The 16,470-nt window shown below is 38.6% G+C and overlaps 1 protein-coding gene across 2 annotated transcripts in view; it reads right to left on the minus strand.

The window, feature by feature from the left end:
• The window catches only part of BSN (bassoon presynaptic cytomatrix protein), a 117,074-nt gene extending 100,828 nt beyond the window's left edge, over positions 1 to 16,246 (minus strand). For both annotated transcript variants that reach the window (XM_031959159.1, XM_031959166.1), the window contains exon 1: positions 15,836 to 16,246. In XM_031959159.1, the coding sequence (XP_031815019.1) occupies positions 15,836 to 16,240 (405 nt within the window). In that variant the 5' untranslated portion in view covers positions 16,241 to 16,246. The remainder of the gene's footprint in view (positions 1 to 15,835) is intronic.
• Positions 16,247 to 16,470: the final 224 nt, after the last annotated feature.

Genomic DNA, 16,470 nt, shown 5'->3' on the forward strand with positions numbered 1-16,470 from the left:
ATGAGCACAGGGACTATGTTGCTTTTTTATTTGTATATTATTATGTATTTTATTTCTTGGAGAAGAGACCCACCTTCCCCATCACTATCATCAATCCCCAACTATCCTGTTATGTATATTTTCTCCTAAATCTTGCTATAATACTAATCATTTTTTTGGTAGCTATAAACATGGATCTATAAAATATAGTATAGAATAATTACTGGTTTATATAATTTATATTTTATATTGTATCCCTCAAACAGCACTTAATAATATAATAAGCATCTATCTAGGTGGTTCAATGGATAGAGCACTGGATCTGAAATCAGGATGATTTGAATTCAAAGTCTGTCCTAGACACTTATGGGTCATGTGATCTTGGGCAATTCACTTAACCTCTTTCTGTCAAAGTTTTCTCATTTGTAAAATGGGGCTAATAACACCTACCCAGAACCATTGTGAGGAAAAAATGGGATAATGATTGTAAAATGTTCCGCAAACCTTAAAGTGCTATATAAATACTATTATAAATGCTTTTTTCATTCTCTTGTTCAAGTGATAGAGTGAACAATAGAGAAAGAAGAATGTACGTAATTATGACAGCTGTATAAAAGCTGAAATAAACTTTAAGTGATACCAAAATTTAGAACAAAACCATTAACTAACAATGACACTAATTTATAAACCATGCCTTCAATCTTTTTTTTTTTTAATCAATGGCAAAATATTCAAATGAAGCTTGCCTTACTATAATTTGCAATCTTTTTTATGCTGCTTTATTTAACTTTTTTTTTTCCAGGGATTTTACCTTGTGGAAGATTCAACTGTGGAGTTTTGTAAGATAAACTGAAACAAAATTTATGAGTTAAAAAAAAAAGACTACAGAAAAATGGGATTTATTCAATCTCTAAAGTGGCCAATCTTTCTGTAAGACATAGCTTGATTTTCTTTGAATCTAGCTAGCTAATTTACTTTATAAACCATTTTCTTCTCTTTCTTTAAACCCCTTCTACCTCTAAACATATTCAGAGAAGCACATAAACTCCAAGTTTAGTCTACCTCATACCTGAACCATAATACCTCTTTCAACTTCCTGAGAATTAGCCATCATATCCCAACCTTATTTGAAGATCTGGTATGATCTGGAACTCTACTACTTCCTAATAACAGTACATTCCACTTCCAATAGCTCTTATTGTTCCAAAATTTTTCTTTAGATGGAGCAGAAATCTGCCTTTTTTGGCAATTTCCACTGTTTTTTATTCTGCCCTCTAGAGCCAAAAGAACATGCTTTCTTTCTCTTCTATGGGTCAACCCTGCATATACTTGAAAATAGCTATGTCTTCCCCAAGCCTACTTTGGATGTATACCACTCCCATTTCTCACTCAGCGTGATGGCAAGGCTCTCTCAATACCCTAATTACTCTTCTCTGATCACTCTCCATGTTGCTTCTTACTACACCTCTCAATGAAGCTAACACTACATTAGCTTTTTCAATTGCCACACCACATTGTCGATTCCCACTGAGCTTAAGATCACTAAAACTCACAAATCTTTTCCAGAGAACTTTTGTCTAGCATACTTTTCTCACTTTGTACTTGTGAGTTGACTTTATATTTCTCCCTAATGAGTTTCTTTTTTAACTTCTATTTTCTTCAATTAGCAAACATTTCCTTTCTCTCCCTCTCACTCTCATCCCTGGAGATAAGAAGAAAAACAATAACTTTGCAGTAAATATGCATAACAAAGGAAAACAAATTATCAGATTGGTCTAAATACATGTCTCATTCTTGAGTTCATCACCTCTCTCAAAAGAGGTGGGTAGGATCATTATCCATTATTCCTCTGGAATTGCGTTAGTTCCTTGCTATTCTTCTTAGATTCCAGACAAGATTCTGGCTTATTGGCATTTATTTTTGGATCCTCACTCTCAGAGAGTGCTTGCTGTTTCTCAAATTCATGTCATCTTGAGATTTGATAAGCATGTCATTCACGTGTTTATCTAAGTCACCAATAAAAAATATGGAACAATACAGGATCAAGAATAGACCCCTACAGCCTGACACTAGGTATCATCATACATAGTAATACTGGACTTGACCATTCCCCTGATTTTGAATTCATAAAACTGTTTTGTTGTCTAGCCCACATCTTTCTAGCCATTGCATGAAGAAAGCATAAGAAACTTTTTACAGAGATGAATCTAATTATTCACAGAGGGAAAAGTAAGTGGATGAAAATCCCTATTTTCTAGTCTGTGCTATTTAGATGGGCGGACAACTCATAGAGCTAATCAATTAGGACATAATCTTGGACAAACACTAAGACGGGCAATGAAATGGGCTCAGAATGAAACAAAAAAAGGAAAAAGGCTAGATTACTCTTGGAAAATTGCTCGGTATTTCGAAGACTCTAAGCTTTTTCTCAATACAAAGGCCCATTTTTTTTTAACATCCCAGTGATGCTATATGTCTGTGAATCATAAAATGCCATCTCTGAAGCAAAAGAAGAAGTCTGTGATACTGCCCCTGAAGAATTCCACTGGAAAATGTGTGATGAGAACAGAAGATGGGTCAGCCATGTAGCAAGAGCAAAGGATAAAAGTGTTTGGAAGCCTGGTATTGATGCCCACTGTTGTCTATGAAACACCAAGGGACCTGGAGGACAGACTTCACTATGTTTAATAGACCCTTGGTGGAAGATCAATGGGAAGCCATGGACAAGACACATGGGTGGAATGAGAAAACATGGTTACTCTACAATTTTTATTAAAGGAAAGAGTACACACTTGATGAAGTCACAGAATCACCAAACTATAGTCAGTGGAGGGCATTTGAGGGCCTCAATAATCAGGCTTCAACCTACTTTCCTGGTCTTACAGTATTCTCCTTCCTGTACTCTACAATCTAGCCAAATTGATGGATCTCCAAGCCCTGTCCTCTTCAAATGCCTTCTTTTCTTTAAGACTCAGTTCAGATGCTAATTCCTCCATGAAGATGTGAATGTGATCTCTTCCTCAAATTTCTCCTAATATTTTCTCAAGAACTCTTCTTTGCACTCACTACATTCTCCTCCATATCATCATCATCATCATTCCTGTATTTATTTCCCCCTTATGAGAGGATAAATTCCAAAACCGAACCTGTGTCATATCTATTTCATCATCATCATCATCATCATCATCATCATCATCATTTCTGAATTTATTTCCCTCCCAATGAAAGGGCAAATTCCAAAACGGGATCTGTGTTATATTTCTTTCTTCTTCTTCTTCATCATCATCATCATCATTTCTACATTTATGTCCTCCCAATGAGAGGGCAAATTCCAAAACAGGACCTGGGTCATACCTATTTCCACATCTTCAGTATCTAGAATAGTCCATTGCACACAGTAGGTACTTAATACATTTCTAAGATTCAGAAAAAAACATTTCAGCAAATCCAATTCCTCTCCTTGAGTGGTAGATGGTGGGCTGAGCAAGTCGGAAGAAGGGACAAACATAATATATAGTGACTTTAATAAGGCTTTGGATTTGATATTGCATGACACAGAGTTCTACCTGTTAGGTAAAGCTCAGTTAAACCAGCCTACTCATGCTATAGCCCCCAGGCATTAGGCATATGACAAGGAATCCATTATCCACCCCCCAACCCTTCCCTGGTGCTCACAGCTCCTGCCTCTCTAGTGAAAGTAATCAAAGTAATCAAAGGATTAGAAAATAGGGCTCCTGACAAAGGCAAAAGAAACTGAGATTGAACTAAAGAAGAGAGGGTTGAAGGATGACTAAACAACAGCCTTTAACTATGTAAAAGGATAATACTAAATGATGGTGAGAAATGGTTCCCTGAGGATAGAATAAGAGGAAATGAGTTTCAGGGATAGCAGAAGGGATTGAGGTTGGAACTTTTTTTTTCCTTTTTCTTTTTAAAAGGCTGGTGAGGCACCCGAATATGTTACAAAGGAAGGAAACTCATTTATTTTCTTTTTTCCTTCTCACAGCTAAAATCAGTCCTTTTCTTCAGATCTCCAAGGCACTAGGACCTGACAGGAGCAACAACTACGAGAATGGAGAGAAGAAAAGCAACTGAGATTCTTTCCTGCATTTTTACTGAGAAACAAAGAGATATTAATGGGAAGATAAATGATCATAGAACAGAAGAGCTACAGCTTTAACTCACTGTTGATCAGTGGAGTAAGACAAAGGGCACAGACATCCCTTGCAAAGGGTAACAGACCCATAGGACCATAGGAGTAGAGTTGGAAAGGCCTTAAGAAGCCTTCAAGTCCAACCTTCCTATTTGACAGTGGAGGGCACTGAGTCACAGAGAAGTTAAATGGTTTATCCAGGATTAGAAACAGAGAGACAGAGCGATTTTGCCAGATGGGATCTTAGGCATAGGATTGTTAAGGAACTGGGAGGAAACCAGACCACATTAAAACAATTCTGGATACAAAATTGTCACTATTACGTATATGTTTAGATTGTTCAGAGAGAGGGTGGGTCCAGGAGGGGTTTCTTTTCATTGAGCGAGAGGAAAATTGGCATTGAAGCATAAGAACAGGGATTTGGGAGGAAAACATGATTTAGGAAAATTAGGAAATGAATTATCATATTTCCCTCCTTCCCCCTTTCTCTGTCTCTCTCTGTCTTTATCCCTCTCTCTCTGTCTCTGTCTCTCCCTCCCCCCCACCCCCAGAGACACCCATATTCTATATGTAAGTCTTAAAAGACTATCTCCAGGAATAACCTTCTGGTTCTCTCCTTTATCCTACAAGACAAATGAAAAAGATGAACTTAGGAATCCATTTTTACTTTCTAATGCTGGAATACTGGAAGTAAGAAACAGATGCCCCCAGAGAAAGCCACTCAGGTCACACTGAATTAATCCACATAAATGAAGATGATGGCCAAATTAGGGCAGGTGAGGCAAGACCATTTCTCCCTCCCCAGTTTTCTTGAACTTTGCTTAGATTCCTTTCTTGCATGGCTTGAAGGCCCTCTTCTTCCACTTACTTTACATATAATATGGACATATTAGAAAATTCTGAGCCTTTATGTCCTTATCTGTATGGGCAGGGTATGGGAGGATAGAGAAGAAAATCTAACTTTTCCCCACATTCTAAAAATTTCTATTTGATTGTAAATTCCATGAGGAATGAAACTGTATGTATCCCAGCTATATTTCATATTCTATTTTTTCTTCCATCCCTGCTCAGGCCTCTGTGTTCTGCATAGAGCAAGCATTTAATAAATATTTATTTGATTGAATTTCTTTTTTCTTTTTCTCTTGGTCATCTATCCATTTCCATGACTTTAATGATCATTTCTAGGCACATGATTCTCAAATCTATGTGCCTAACCCCAGTGCCTTCTTAGAACTCTGGTCAGTCAGTCTATCAGTAAGCATTTATTAAGTGCCTCCTCTGTACTAGATACTATGTTAAAGACTGGGAATACAAAGAAAGGCAAAAAAAAAGATCCCACCCTTAAGGAGTTCACAATCCAATGGAGGAGACAACAAGCAAACTGATATGTATAAACAAGCTGTACACTGGGTAAAGAGGAAATCATCAACAGAGGGAAAACACTAGAATTAAGAAGGGTTGGGAAAGGTTTCCAGTAGAAAGTGGAATTTTAGTTGGGATTTGAGGGAAGCCAGGAGGTAGAGAAGAGGAGGGAGAACATTCAAGGTCCGGAGGACAGTCCGGGAAAATGCCTGGAGCTAAGGGAGAAGGATTCTAGTTCATGGAACAACAAGAAGTATGTGTTGAGGGAAGTGTAAGATCTAAGAGTAGAAAGATAGAGTGAGGCTAATTTAGAAAAGGCTTTGAATATCAGAGGATTTGATATTTGCTTCTGGACGTGATAGGGTCACTGGAATTAAATGAGTAGGGGGCTGACATAGACTGACACTTTAGGAAAATCACGTTTTAGTGGCTGAGTGGATGATGAACTGGAGTAGAGAGAGACTTGCAGCAGACAGATTAACTGTTAAGATAGTCTAGTTGTGAAGTGGTGAGAATCTAAACCAGGAGGATGGAGGCATTCTAGAGATTCTGGAAAGATGAAGTTTGGAACTCAAAACCTTACCAAAATGAATGTTGAAAACTATCTTTACATGTAATTGGGAAAAATACTATTAGGTAGAAAAAAAAAAGATCTCTCTAACAGGACTGGGGACCAGAACTCCAACTCAAAATATCAAAAACTAAACATCATCTCCTCACCTCATGCCATCTCATCCTACCCACACTCAATCTGTCCCATGTTCTAATTTCCTTATTCTGTTAATGGCTCCACCATACTATGCTTATAATGGTATATTATAAAAGGGACATATAATATATGGCCCTTAAAGTCCTTTCCCGCTCTAAATTTATGATTGCATTAATAGCTAATATTTGTATAGCACTTTAAGCTTTGCAAAACCCTTTACATATTTTATCTCATACAAGAGACAGATGTTAATGTTATCCCATTTTACAGATATGGAAACTGAGGCTGGAAGATGTTAAATGATTTTTTCAGAGTCACTTAGCCTAAGTCCAAATATCTTTGGTAGGTTTTGAACTTATATCTTGCTAACTCCCAGTCCAACATTTTATTCACTTTGCTACCTAATTGCCTTGATGCTATGATCTCAAAAAAGGCAAAAACAAATCTAAGAGGTAAATAATTGTGAGATTTGATGGAAAATATTGCATGTGTGTGTGTGTGTATGAAACAGACAGACAGACAAAGACAGACCAAAGAAAGAGAGAGGAAGAAAAGGAGGGAGAGAAAGTGTTTTTCATTTGGAAAGTATTTTTCATTCTCAGACTGTACTTAGACAAACAGAAAAATACTGAGTCATTCTTGCTTAAATATATTGCTGAAAAGAAGGATGTTTATTCTAAACTAAATACTGATATACATCTAAAGAGGTTTATTTTACCTGCATTTGATACAAATTTTAGAGCAGTTTGGAATATCTTTATAGGATCCCACTAAAATCACGAAAAAAGAAAAAAACCTCCAGCTCAAGCAGATGTCATAAGATTTAAAAATTGTCCTATTTTTAAAAAATCAACTCAGCAAGACCCCTGTTCTTTCATTTTTTTCAGTTCACTTGTCCTTACACGGCTGTTAAATAGAAGAGCTCTGTCAAACTTTTAATATGTGTAGCAATTCTGAATTATAAACCAGCTGGTGACTCTCTCTTCAGGATACCAAATGAAAAAGATTCATTTTCTATGTTTGAGGGTTTTTTTTTTTTAAATCTAATTGAAGCCTAATTACAAATTGCTGAGGAATTGGGGCTTCCTCTTTATAGCTTCCATCTTGCTGAGTTCTCTTTCCCAGGCTTATTTCACCAGTCGCCTTGATCTGTTTAGGATTGTTCTTCCAATATGCTGGTTAATGACTACTCAATCTAAATTTAAATGCCCCAAATCACAGCATTTCCTAGGAGAGACTACCACATCCAATTAACAATAAAATTGGACTTTTCTGTCTGTGTTCTCCCTCTTTGAATTTTGTCCACCATCATTCCAATTAAAATTTGCCCATAACATGTGAAACAACACCTCTATCCCTGATATTTACATTTGTAGACCTTGATGCTTTGGTATCATTACTACATGGTTACTACTAATCAAGGCACAAAATGATGTAACCTTGACTAGAGGTAACTAGGTAGGTCTGGCATAAACAAAGTTTAAACCAACATCTTACACCATATTCTACAAGTCATTCAAAACGAACATGTGGCCTTAATATTAAAATCATAATATAAAAATTAAAAGAGAACTCTATAAACATCTTATAGCTGTGGGCAGGATATTATTGATTAAAGAACAAAGACATTTAATAATATAGATAAAATAGATTAACTTTATTACATCATATTGAACACACATAATCTTAATTATGTGAAATTATACCTCCCCCCAAAAAAATTAATGCATCTGGAATAAAAAGGGAAGTGGTTAAATGGGGGAAAAATCATTATCTCAAATTTCTTAGATAAGGATTAGACTTTAAAATATATAGACAGATAAGAGGATTATTTAAGACCAAAAGTTATTTTGTTAGTTAGTTAGAAGATATGAACAAACTGTTTTCAAAAAGAATTTCAAACTATCAACAACCACATGAAGGAATACTCCAAACCACTAATAATGAAAAATGCAAATTGAAACAACTTTAAGATTTTTACCTGACATACTGCAAATTGGCAAAGATGACAAAATGTAAGAATAGTCAATGTTGTAGGGGTTGTGAAGAGATAGGCACACTAATGTATTGCTGTTACAGCTATGAATTAGCAAATAATAAAGAAAAACATTTGGAATTATGCAAAATGGTTAAAATGTCCATACTCTTTGACCCACTGTTAGATTATATCCATATACTCTAGAGAGATCATTGGTAAAAAGAAAGGCTCTAAACATACCAAATATTTAAAGAAGCACTTTTTGTGGTGGCAAAGAACTGGAAACAGAGTAGATGCCGGTTAAATGGAGAATAACTAAACAAAATACAGCACATAAATGTAATAGAATATTTACTATACTTTAAAAAATTACAAACATGGTACATACAGAGAAGCATTAAAAAAAAGAATTATGTGAATACACAATGACAATAACAATGTAAATGTAAAAAAATACAAAATAATTGAAAATGAACATTGCAAAAAGACAAAAAAAAAAAAAACCCAACCCCAAAACAAAAACCAAGCTTGAACCCAAAGAAGAGATGAGAAAACACTTTCCTCTGCAGGCTAGAGATCCGTGAATAGAACCACTGACTGTTATACTTTTTTTGAAATAATGATTAGTTTTGTTGATTTTGTTTCTTGTCTTTCTTTTATCTTTAAAAATATTATTTGTTATATAGAATGACCGTCGGGGAGAGGGGCAATACAGGAGGAAGTTTAAAGGATATAAAAAAAAATCAATAAAGTTAAAAAAAAAAGCTGTTAAAAATTTATTTGCTAGTATGTTGCAAATATAAACAAAAAGGTTTTAAACTAAAAAAGGATGGGGGAGGGAGAAGGCTGTCTATCAATAGCGAGATTTAGTCTACACCAGTTTTAGATCCATATCTAGATCTGTCAGTATCCAAATTTATAGCTGCCTATATCCACATCCATATCTATATTCATATCTATTTCCATACCTATTCCTATATCTATATTTAACCTCCCAAATTAGATACCAAACAGAGTAGCTATAAAGAATGAAAAAAAGCAGTTGAGACAGCTAAGAAATTCACAGAGAGACAATGCAATAAAGTTTTTCATTTTTAAAATGAAGTTTTAAAACTTTAAACTCATTTTTAAAATGAATTGGAGAAGGAAATGGCAAAAAATTCCAGTATCTTTGCCAAGAAATTGCCAAATGGGGTTACACAGAGTCAAACATGGGTGAAACAACTGGATAAAATACATCACATATCTTCATGTGAGGAAATGCAACAATCAGAGTAGAGAAACATGGTCCTAAGTATTTGGGTAAAGGTTAATGGTGGGAGAAAACAGAAGTGATTCTCCCCCCACTGGAGTATATTAGAGATAACTTGGGACAGAAAGAGGCAATAGATGAGATGTTTGGGAAACAGATCAAAAGCTTGGCCCAGACACATGGTCTTCAAGCATCCAAGGATTGACTGGAGATCTCTTGCTCTCTACCAAAAAATCAAGGAATTGAATAACTTCTTGGCTTACCTGAGTGACAACTTCATTCTTTCAAAAGTGAAAGAGCCAACAAGATGAAATTCTATTCTGGATCTGATTCTTGCTAACAGAGAAGAAATAATTGCTGGAGTAGAAATGATGGGACTATTGTAGGAAATGACTACTCCTTCCTAGAATTTTTGATAAAGGAAATTTAGATGTGATTTGACACACATCCTAAATTTTGGGAGAGTTTCAAAGGGGGCAGAATTCCACGGATTAAAATTCTACAGGGTAAGTCAATCCAGAAGGGAGTGCTAAACAATGAAATTCTGAAATAATTCCAATTAAGAGGGAAAATGAAAATTGTCTGAAGAGAATCATATAAATGTAGAGGACATTCATCAACCAACGGATATTTTAAAAGAATATATACACAAGGTGGAAGTAAGGCTAAGTAACAGAGGATGAATATAAAAGCATGACATGGTTTTAAAAAAATAGTGCTAGGGAATGTTGAAAGTCAGAATGATCTTAGACTGGTAAAAGGAGTTAAAGTCAACAGAAAGCTATATTAAGAAAAGGGTGATCAAAGATGGGATAGGACTGTGATTTGTGGGGGGTGAAAGAAGGTCGAAGGGCCATTCTAATTTCACTTATGCTTTCTCTGTCAAAGAGAGCATCTTTGCTCTGGAGATGGCAGAACAAAAAAAGGCTGATCAGGGAACTGAAATCTAAGATAAATAAGAAGGGAGTAAGAGACTCCCAGCCTATTCTTAAGGAGTTCAAATCACCAGGTTCAGAGGAATTACATACTTGGGTCCTGAAAGAACTGCCAGATAGAACTGCTGAACCACTGTCGGTATAAATTGGACTAGCTAGCCATCACAGAGGTCCCTTCCAACTAACTCTCAAATTCTGGTATTCTATGATTTCCAGGCTAGCTCTTTCTCCATTAAATCAATTTCTCTCTCTTTCTGTCTCTCTCTCTCTCCTCTCTCTCTGTCTCTGTCTCTTTCTTTCTTTCTCTCTCTCTCTCTCTCTCTCTCTCTCTGTCTCTCTGTCTCTCTCTCTTTCTTTCTTTCTCTCTCTCTCTCTCCCTCCTTTCCTCCTTCCCTCCCTCCTTCCCTCCTTCATTTCCTCCCTCCCTCCCTCCTTCCCTCACTCCTTCCCTTTCTCTCTCTTTCTCTCTCACTTTTTCTCTTTCCTCCCTTCCTTCTCCTCCTCCATTTTCTCTTCATATATTTATGCCCATGGGCATAGTAAAAAGAGTAAAGACTTAAAGTTGAGACAGTTAGATTAAAATTCTACCTCTGTCACATACTAACTGTATGACTATATACAAGTCATAACCTCTTGGATCCTTTATTATTTCAGCTGTAAAAAGCAGACAATAATCCTTATAGTGATTATACCATAGTGTCATTGTGAAGATCAAATGAAATAATGTATGTAAAGTACTCTTCAGATCTTAAAATGCCCTACAAAATGTCAGCTATTATTGCTATATCCATATGCCATCTATATATTAAAACTCCTAATAATAGCTAGCATTTACATAGAGCTTTAAGGTCTGCAAAGCCCTTTACAAATATCATCTAATTTGATCCTTACAACAACCCAGAGAAGTAAATAGTATTATTATCCTCATTTTGCAGATGAGGAAACTGAGGCAAACAGCCTAGGGTTTTGCAGCCAAGGCAAGTTTCACAGAACAAGGCAAGATTTGAATTCAGTCCTCCAAAATCCTGAGTCCTGTAGTCTATTCATTCTGCTGTCTAGTTGCCTCTATGTAAATGTCAGTGATCATTATAACAAACCTAAGCACAGGACAGAGGCAGTTATGGCATAGCAGAGGAACAGTGAGCCATCAAGTCAGGAAGAGCTGGATTCAGTTTCTGCATCAGACATATGCCATCTTTGTGGCCGTGGGCAAATCACTTGCACTCTCCCTTGGGAGAGTTAGTATGATTCTAGTGGAAAGAATGCTGGATTTGAGTTAGAGGACCCAGTTTCAAATTGCCCCTCCGATGCTTATTGTCAGTGTCACCTTAAGTAAGTTACTTAATCCCCCTGACTGCCATAGTACTTTTTAAAACCATAAATTACAGATGATTTGTTGACGAGCATCAATAGAGGGAAATGATCAAAATTATACAGAAGAAATTATAGAACCAGAACATGTGCCTATGTGTCTAAGGTTAAATGTCTAAGGCATATTTTAAGGAAAAGGTTGATTTACTCCCCCGTCCCACTCATGACACTTCCTCCCTCCCTTCACATAGCTAGACAACCAGAACACATCGATTTGGCAATATCTGTGTGCAGAATGCTTCTAATATGCCTTCCTTCTGACTCCAGCAGGGGAGACCTCCTCAGGGAGCGAATCAGTATATGGGAGAGAGAAATAAAGGATAAATAGACACAGCAGGAAAGTTATATCCTCTGATGGTGTTTAATGTCCTGGAAAGGAGTCCCTATTCTCCTGTTCCTTTTTCTTTTTTCCAATGCCCTAAGCTACTCTTCCATGGCTCCCACTTTTAGCTCTTATTTAGCTCTTCAGCTCATATTCATTTCTCCAACATGGGTACAACTTTGAGATGGGATGCCTTTCTTTTCTGTGAAATATTGTAGAATCGCAGAGTTGGAGGGAACATATTTCATTTGGCATCAGATAACTGGCTTCTATCTCACAAGGCAAGACCAGAAACAATGGATGGAAGTTCCAAAGAAGCATATTTAGAGTCAACATCCAAAAAACCCCTTTCTAACAGTTAGGACTCTTCAAAAGAAGAGTGGACTGCCCAGGAGTAGAGTTCCCCTTCACTGGAGGGCTTCAAATGAATGATCATTTGTTAGATATACAATGATGGAGATTCTTTTCATGTATAGTTGAATGAAGCCTCTTTTAACTATAGCTGAGGATTCTGTGGTTCATTTGTCATTTCTGCTACTTATTATCCTATGTGAGTTTGGATGAATCATTTAAGCTTTCTGGGCCTCAGTTTCCTCATCTGTCAAATGAAGAAACTGGATCTTCTGACTCTAAAGCTATGACCAAGTTTTATTTCACAAAATGACCAATATGGAAATGTTTTACATGATTACATGTATACAGCCAATATCAGAATTTTTACTGTCTTGGAGAGGAGGAAGGGAAAGATAGAATTTGGAACTCAGAACTTTAAAAAAAATGAATGTTTAAAAATTGTTGTTCCATGTAATTGGGGAAATATAATTCCCACGAATCCCTTCTACATTCCTGATTATAACTAGTCATTCAAAGAACCTCCAAGGAAGGTAAAACCACCATCTCTCGAGGCAGCCCATTCACCATTTGGACAGTTCCAGTTGTTAGGAATAGTTTCCTTGCATCAAGCCTATATATGTCATTCTGCAAATTTTGTCAGTAGCTTCTACTTTTGTCCTCTGAGGCCAAAGAGAACAAATCTAACCCTCTGTCATTTGACAGTCCTTCAGATACGTGAATGCTACTATCATAAAAGTTAATAGCATGTAATAGAAAAATGACTGCCTTTGGACAAGAAGATCTGAGTTTAAATTTCAGTGCTGCCACCTGCCATCTTTGTGTGACTCTGCATGATTAAATGAATGAAGTACATCGGGCTTTGGTCTGACTGGGGCCAATGGTATACTCTGGAGTAGATGGTCACATTTTTGGTGGCTGGGCCTGGTCAGAAATAGTCAGTGGGAAGGGGGCCACAGGACGGCACATGACATGGGCCAACAGTGATTTAGTGAATACTAAAATAGTGGCCCCTTGTGCCCCAGCCTTGTTTCCAAAACTCTCTCTCCTGGAGGTGTCTCCTGTCACCTATATTTGATAGGCCTAGGGTCAGGGCTCTGGTACCCAGAAACAGTTCAGGATGGGCAGAGGAGCTCGTGCAGAAGGAAGGACCCAAAGCGGTCCAGGCAGCCAGTACCTTCCCTTGGTTTCTCTGGGGCCAGGATGCCCAGACATGGCCCCTTCAGGCTGGGACTTCATAAGGCCTTTGCCACAGCCTGTTTGTAGGCCACACATCTCGCCACAATGCTCACGGTTTGGGCCATTTCACAGGAGGAAATCCAGAAAAGGTACCCTCCTGACCCTAATGACTCTGCTCTCTCAAAATATTGAGCTGCAAGCACTTACCTAGCTGATCAGTGTGCGGAATTGAACTGCTCCTCCACAAAAAATTAGTCACTGGTGCCAAGTAATGAAGAGCACTCACCTCTCTTAATAAAACCCACACACCGGGAGCTCAGCCAAAAGAACAAATTGACTCATCTCCCCAATATTGTCAGCTCTTCCCCCAGTATCTCACACTTACCTTTCGCACCCCCCCACATTACACACCTACAGTGCCACATTTTACAAATAGACACCAACTTGCAAACAATTATTCTCACTTATCTCCCACTACCCAAGGCGAAAGGATTTCTCTGCTCCCGATAGCCTAAGAATCACAACCAAGTGAAGCACCGCTTTGATGTCACTCTGTGGTCCCCTTGGGAGCCCCAGTCCTGAGCCTGGGGGACAGTCAGGCCTCTGTATCTAAGAGAGCCTCACGTGCTGGCTTAGCCTCCCCAGGGAAATGCTCAAGTCGGCTGGAGTCCCAGGCGTCCCTGAGAAGGCTCCCCTGGAGGCTCCAAAGGCCTGCCAGCCTCGGGAGAGTAACTGCAGCTTGCGCTGATCCTCTAGGCTCAGATGGAGTGCTTGGGAGAAAGCACAGAAGCACGGTAAACCTAGGTCCTTTCAATTCATGTCCCTGAGTCTGAGGCTTACCACTGGCCATTACTCTAAGGAACAAGCAACTGCTGTTGTACTCTCCTAGCCATGTGGAAAGCTAACCACCCAAAGTCCAGCTCGCCCTGCAGATCATTCCCCCAACCCACCCATCTAACCCAAGTAGAGAGACAGAGCTTGGGGACTGGAAGGAGTGCATGATTCTGGGTCTAAAGAGACATTTCTGAGCAGGTTCTGAAATGCATGGAAAACTCTCGGTTGAAATAAACTTCCTGTGGGGTGGCCAAAACACACCGGAGATCACTGCTTCCACAACGGAAAAGAGACTGACTAGATAGAGAGAGCCAGGAACCACAGATCCCATATTCAGGGCTCTCCCACAGCAAGGTGGGGATCGTGGATTCACCCACAGTAAGCTGGGAACCATGGAGTCTAGAGCCAGGGCTTGTCCACAAAGAGGTAGAGCTAAAAATGCATGTAAGTGCCAGCAAGAAGGAAAAGGAAACACACTGATAGAGATTATAAAAGGGAGATGGATGAAAATAAAGAAGATATGATAAGAATGAAGAATTTAAGTCAGTGGACCCAAATGATCAAGTTATATGTTCAGTAGTGGAGAGAACATATAGGGAAGGTAGATAGAAAATAGGTCAGTAGATAGATAAAAAGAAAGAAAGAAAGATACAATCAAAGTGAGCTAGTATGGCAGAATGGATCAAGAGATAGTCTTGAAGGCTGGAATTAAGTCTCTCCTCTGGAACATATTAGTTGTATGATTAAGGGCAAATGTCCAATATTTTATGTCAAAGCTTCTTAAACTTTTTTTATTTGCAACCCCTTTTTGCCTGAGAAATTTTTATGTAATTGCACGTGTACAGGTATATAAAATAGGTACAAACCAAACATTTACTAAGAATAAATCAAAACTGAGACCTCACATGGGGTCATAAACCACAGTTCATGTGGATGTTGGGCTCTAGGCAACTCTCATGGTTGTAGAGCATTGTAGAGCTAACAAGCATTGGTATAGGGAGTTCCCTTGCCTTCTACTTCTCTGTGCCACTGGGATCACAGGCTCAGGGCCAGGCCCGTTCCTTAAAGATTGAGAGGAGGGTGGTCAAGAAAACCAGTCAGATAACCCTTCTCAATAATCTCATATGATTTGGTGAACATTTCCAACTGAATTGGGATCACAGATTTAGAAGAGGACCTTGGGGATTGTCCAGTTCAACTCCCCCATTTTCACAGATGATTAGACCGAGGTCAGAAAAGAACTTAAAAGTACTTGGCCAAGGTAACATAAGTGGCAACAAAATGGTAGGGGCTAGGACTCAAACCTGGTTCCTCTGACTCCAAGCGTGGAGCTTCTCCTATGGTAGGATCTCTGGGCAAACAAACAAGTTTGTTGGATTGGCATTCATAAGAAAAGGAAGCAGTGGTTACCTCTGTGAGATGAGGGTTGGGGTTGAATCCACACTGGTTGCAGACCTTGTTGTGACACTGTGTACAGGTGTTGAAGTTTGGCTGGCTGGGAGAAGAGGTAAGATCAGTTGTCTTGCATATAGGACAGAGGGTGCTGCTCGGGAGGGGAGCAATTTGGGGTACTGAATAAGGTGATGTTGGGGTGCTGCCTCGGTCCGGCGACACCGAGGGAGACCGGCCTGTTCTCTGCATCCTGCTGTCCACCTGGAGTGTCCGATGAGGGCCATCCACCTGTGGGCCAGCCTGTCCGTGAGTCCTCATCTCCCGACGGCGGCCTTCATGGCTGTGAGCACTGGCCTGCTTTGGGGTGGGGGAAGTTGACCTCTGGCCATCCAGGTGATCCTTAGGATCTAGTCTTCTCGACATGCTGTAAGAACACAGAGAATGAGGGTGATTCAGAGATTTGTCTTAGAAAAGGAGATGTGAAGCTCTTTCCAGAGGATAACATGAGAGCTAGATTAGTGAAGTCAGTTTTCTTACTGCTGTAGCATTTCCTACCATGGTGCAATCCCTCTTCTTGTACAGGGTAATAATAATAGGCTGTAAAGTCGACCTAATTTTTATTTATATAACACAGTGAACAAAATTCACTCCAG

The sequence above is a fragment of the Sarcophilus harrisii genome, chromosome 1 (genome assembly GCF_902635505.1).
Source record: "Sarcophilus harrisii chromosome 1, mSarHar1.11, whole genome shotgun sequence".
In the NCBI taxonomy this organism is placed as follows: domain Eukaryota; kingdom Metazoa; phylum Chordata; class Mammalia; order Dasyuromorphia; family Dasyuridae; genus Sarcophilus; species Sarcophilus harrisii.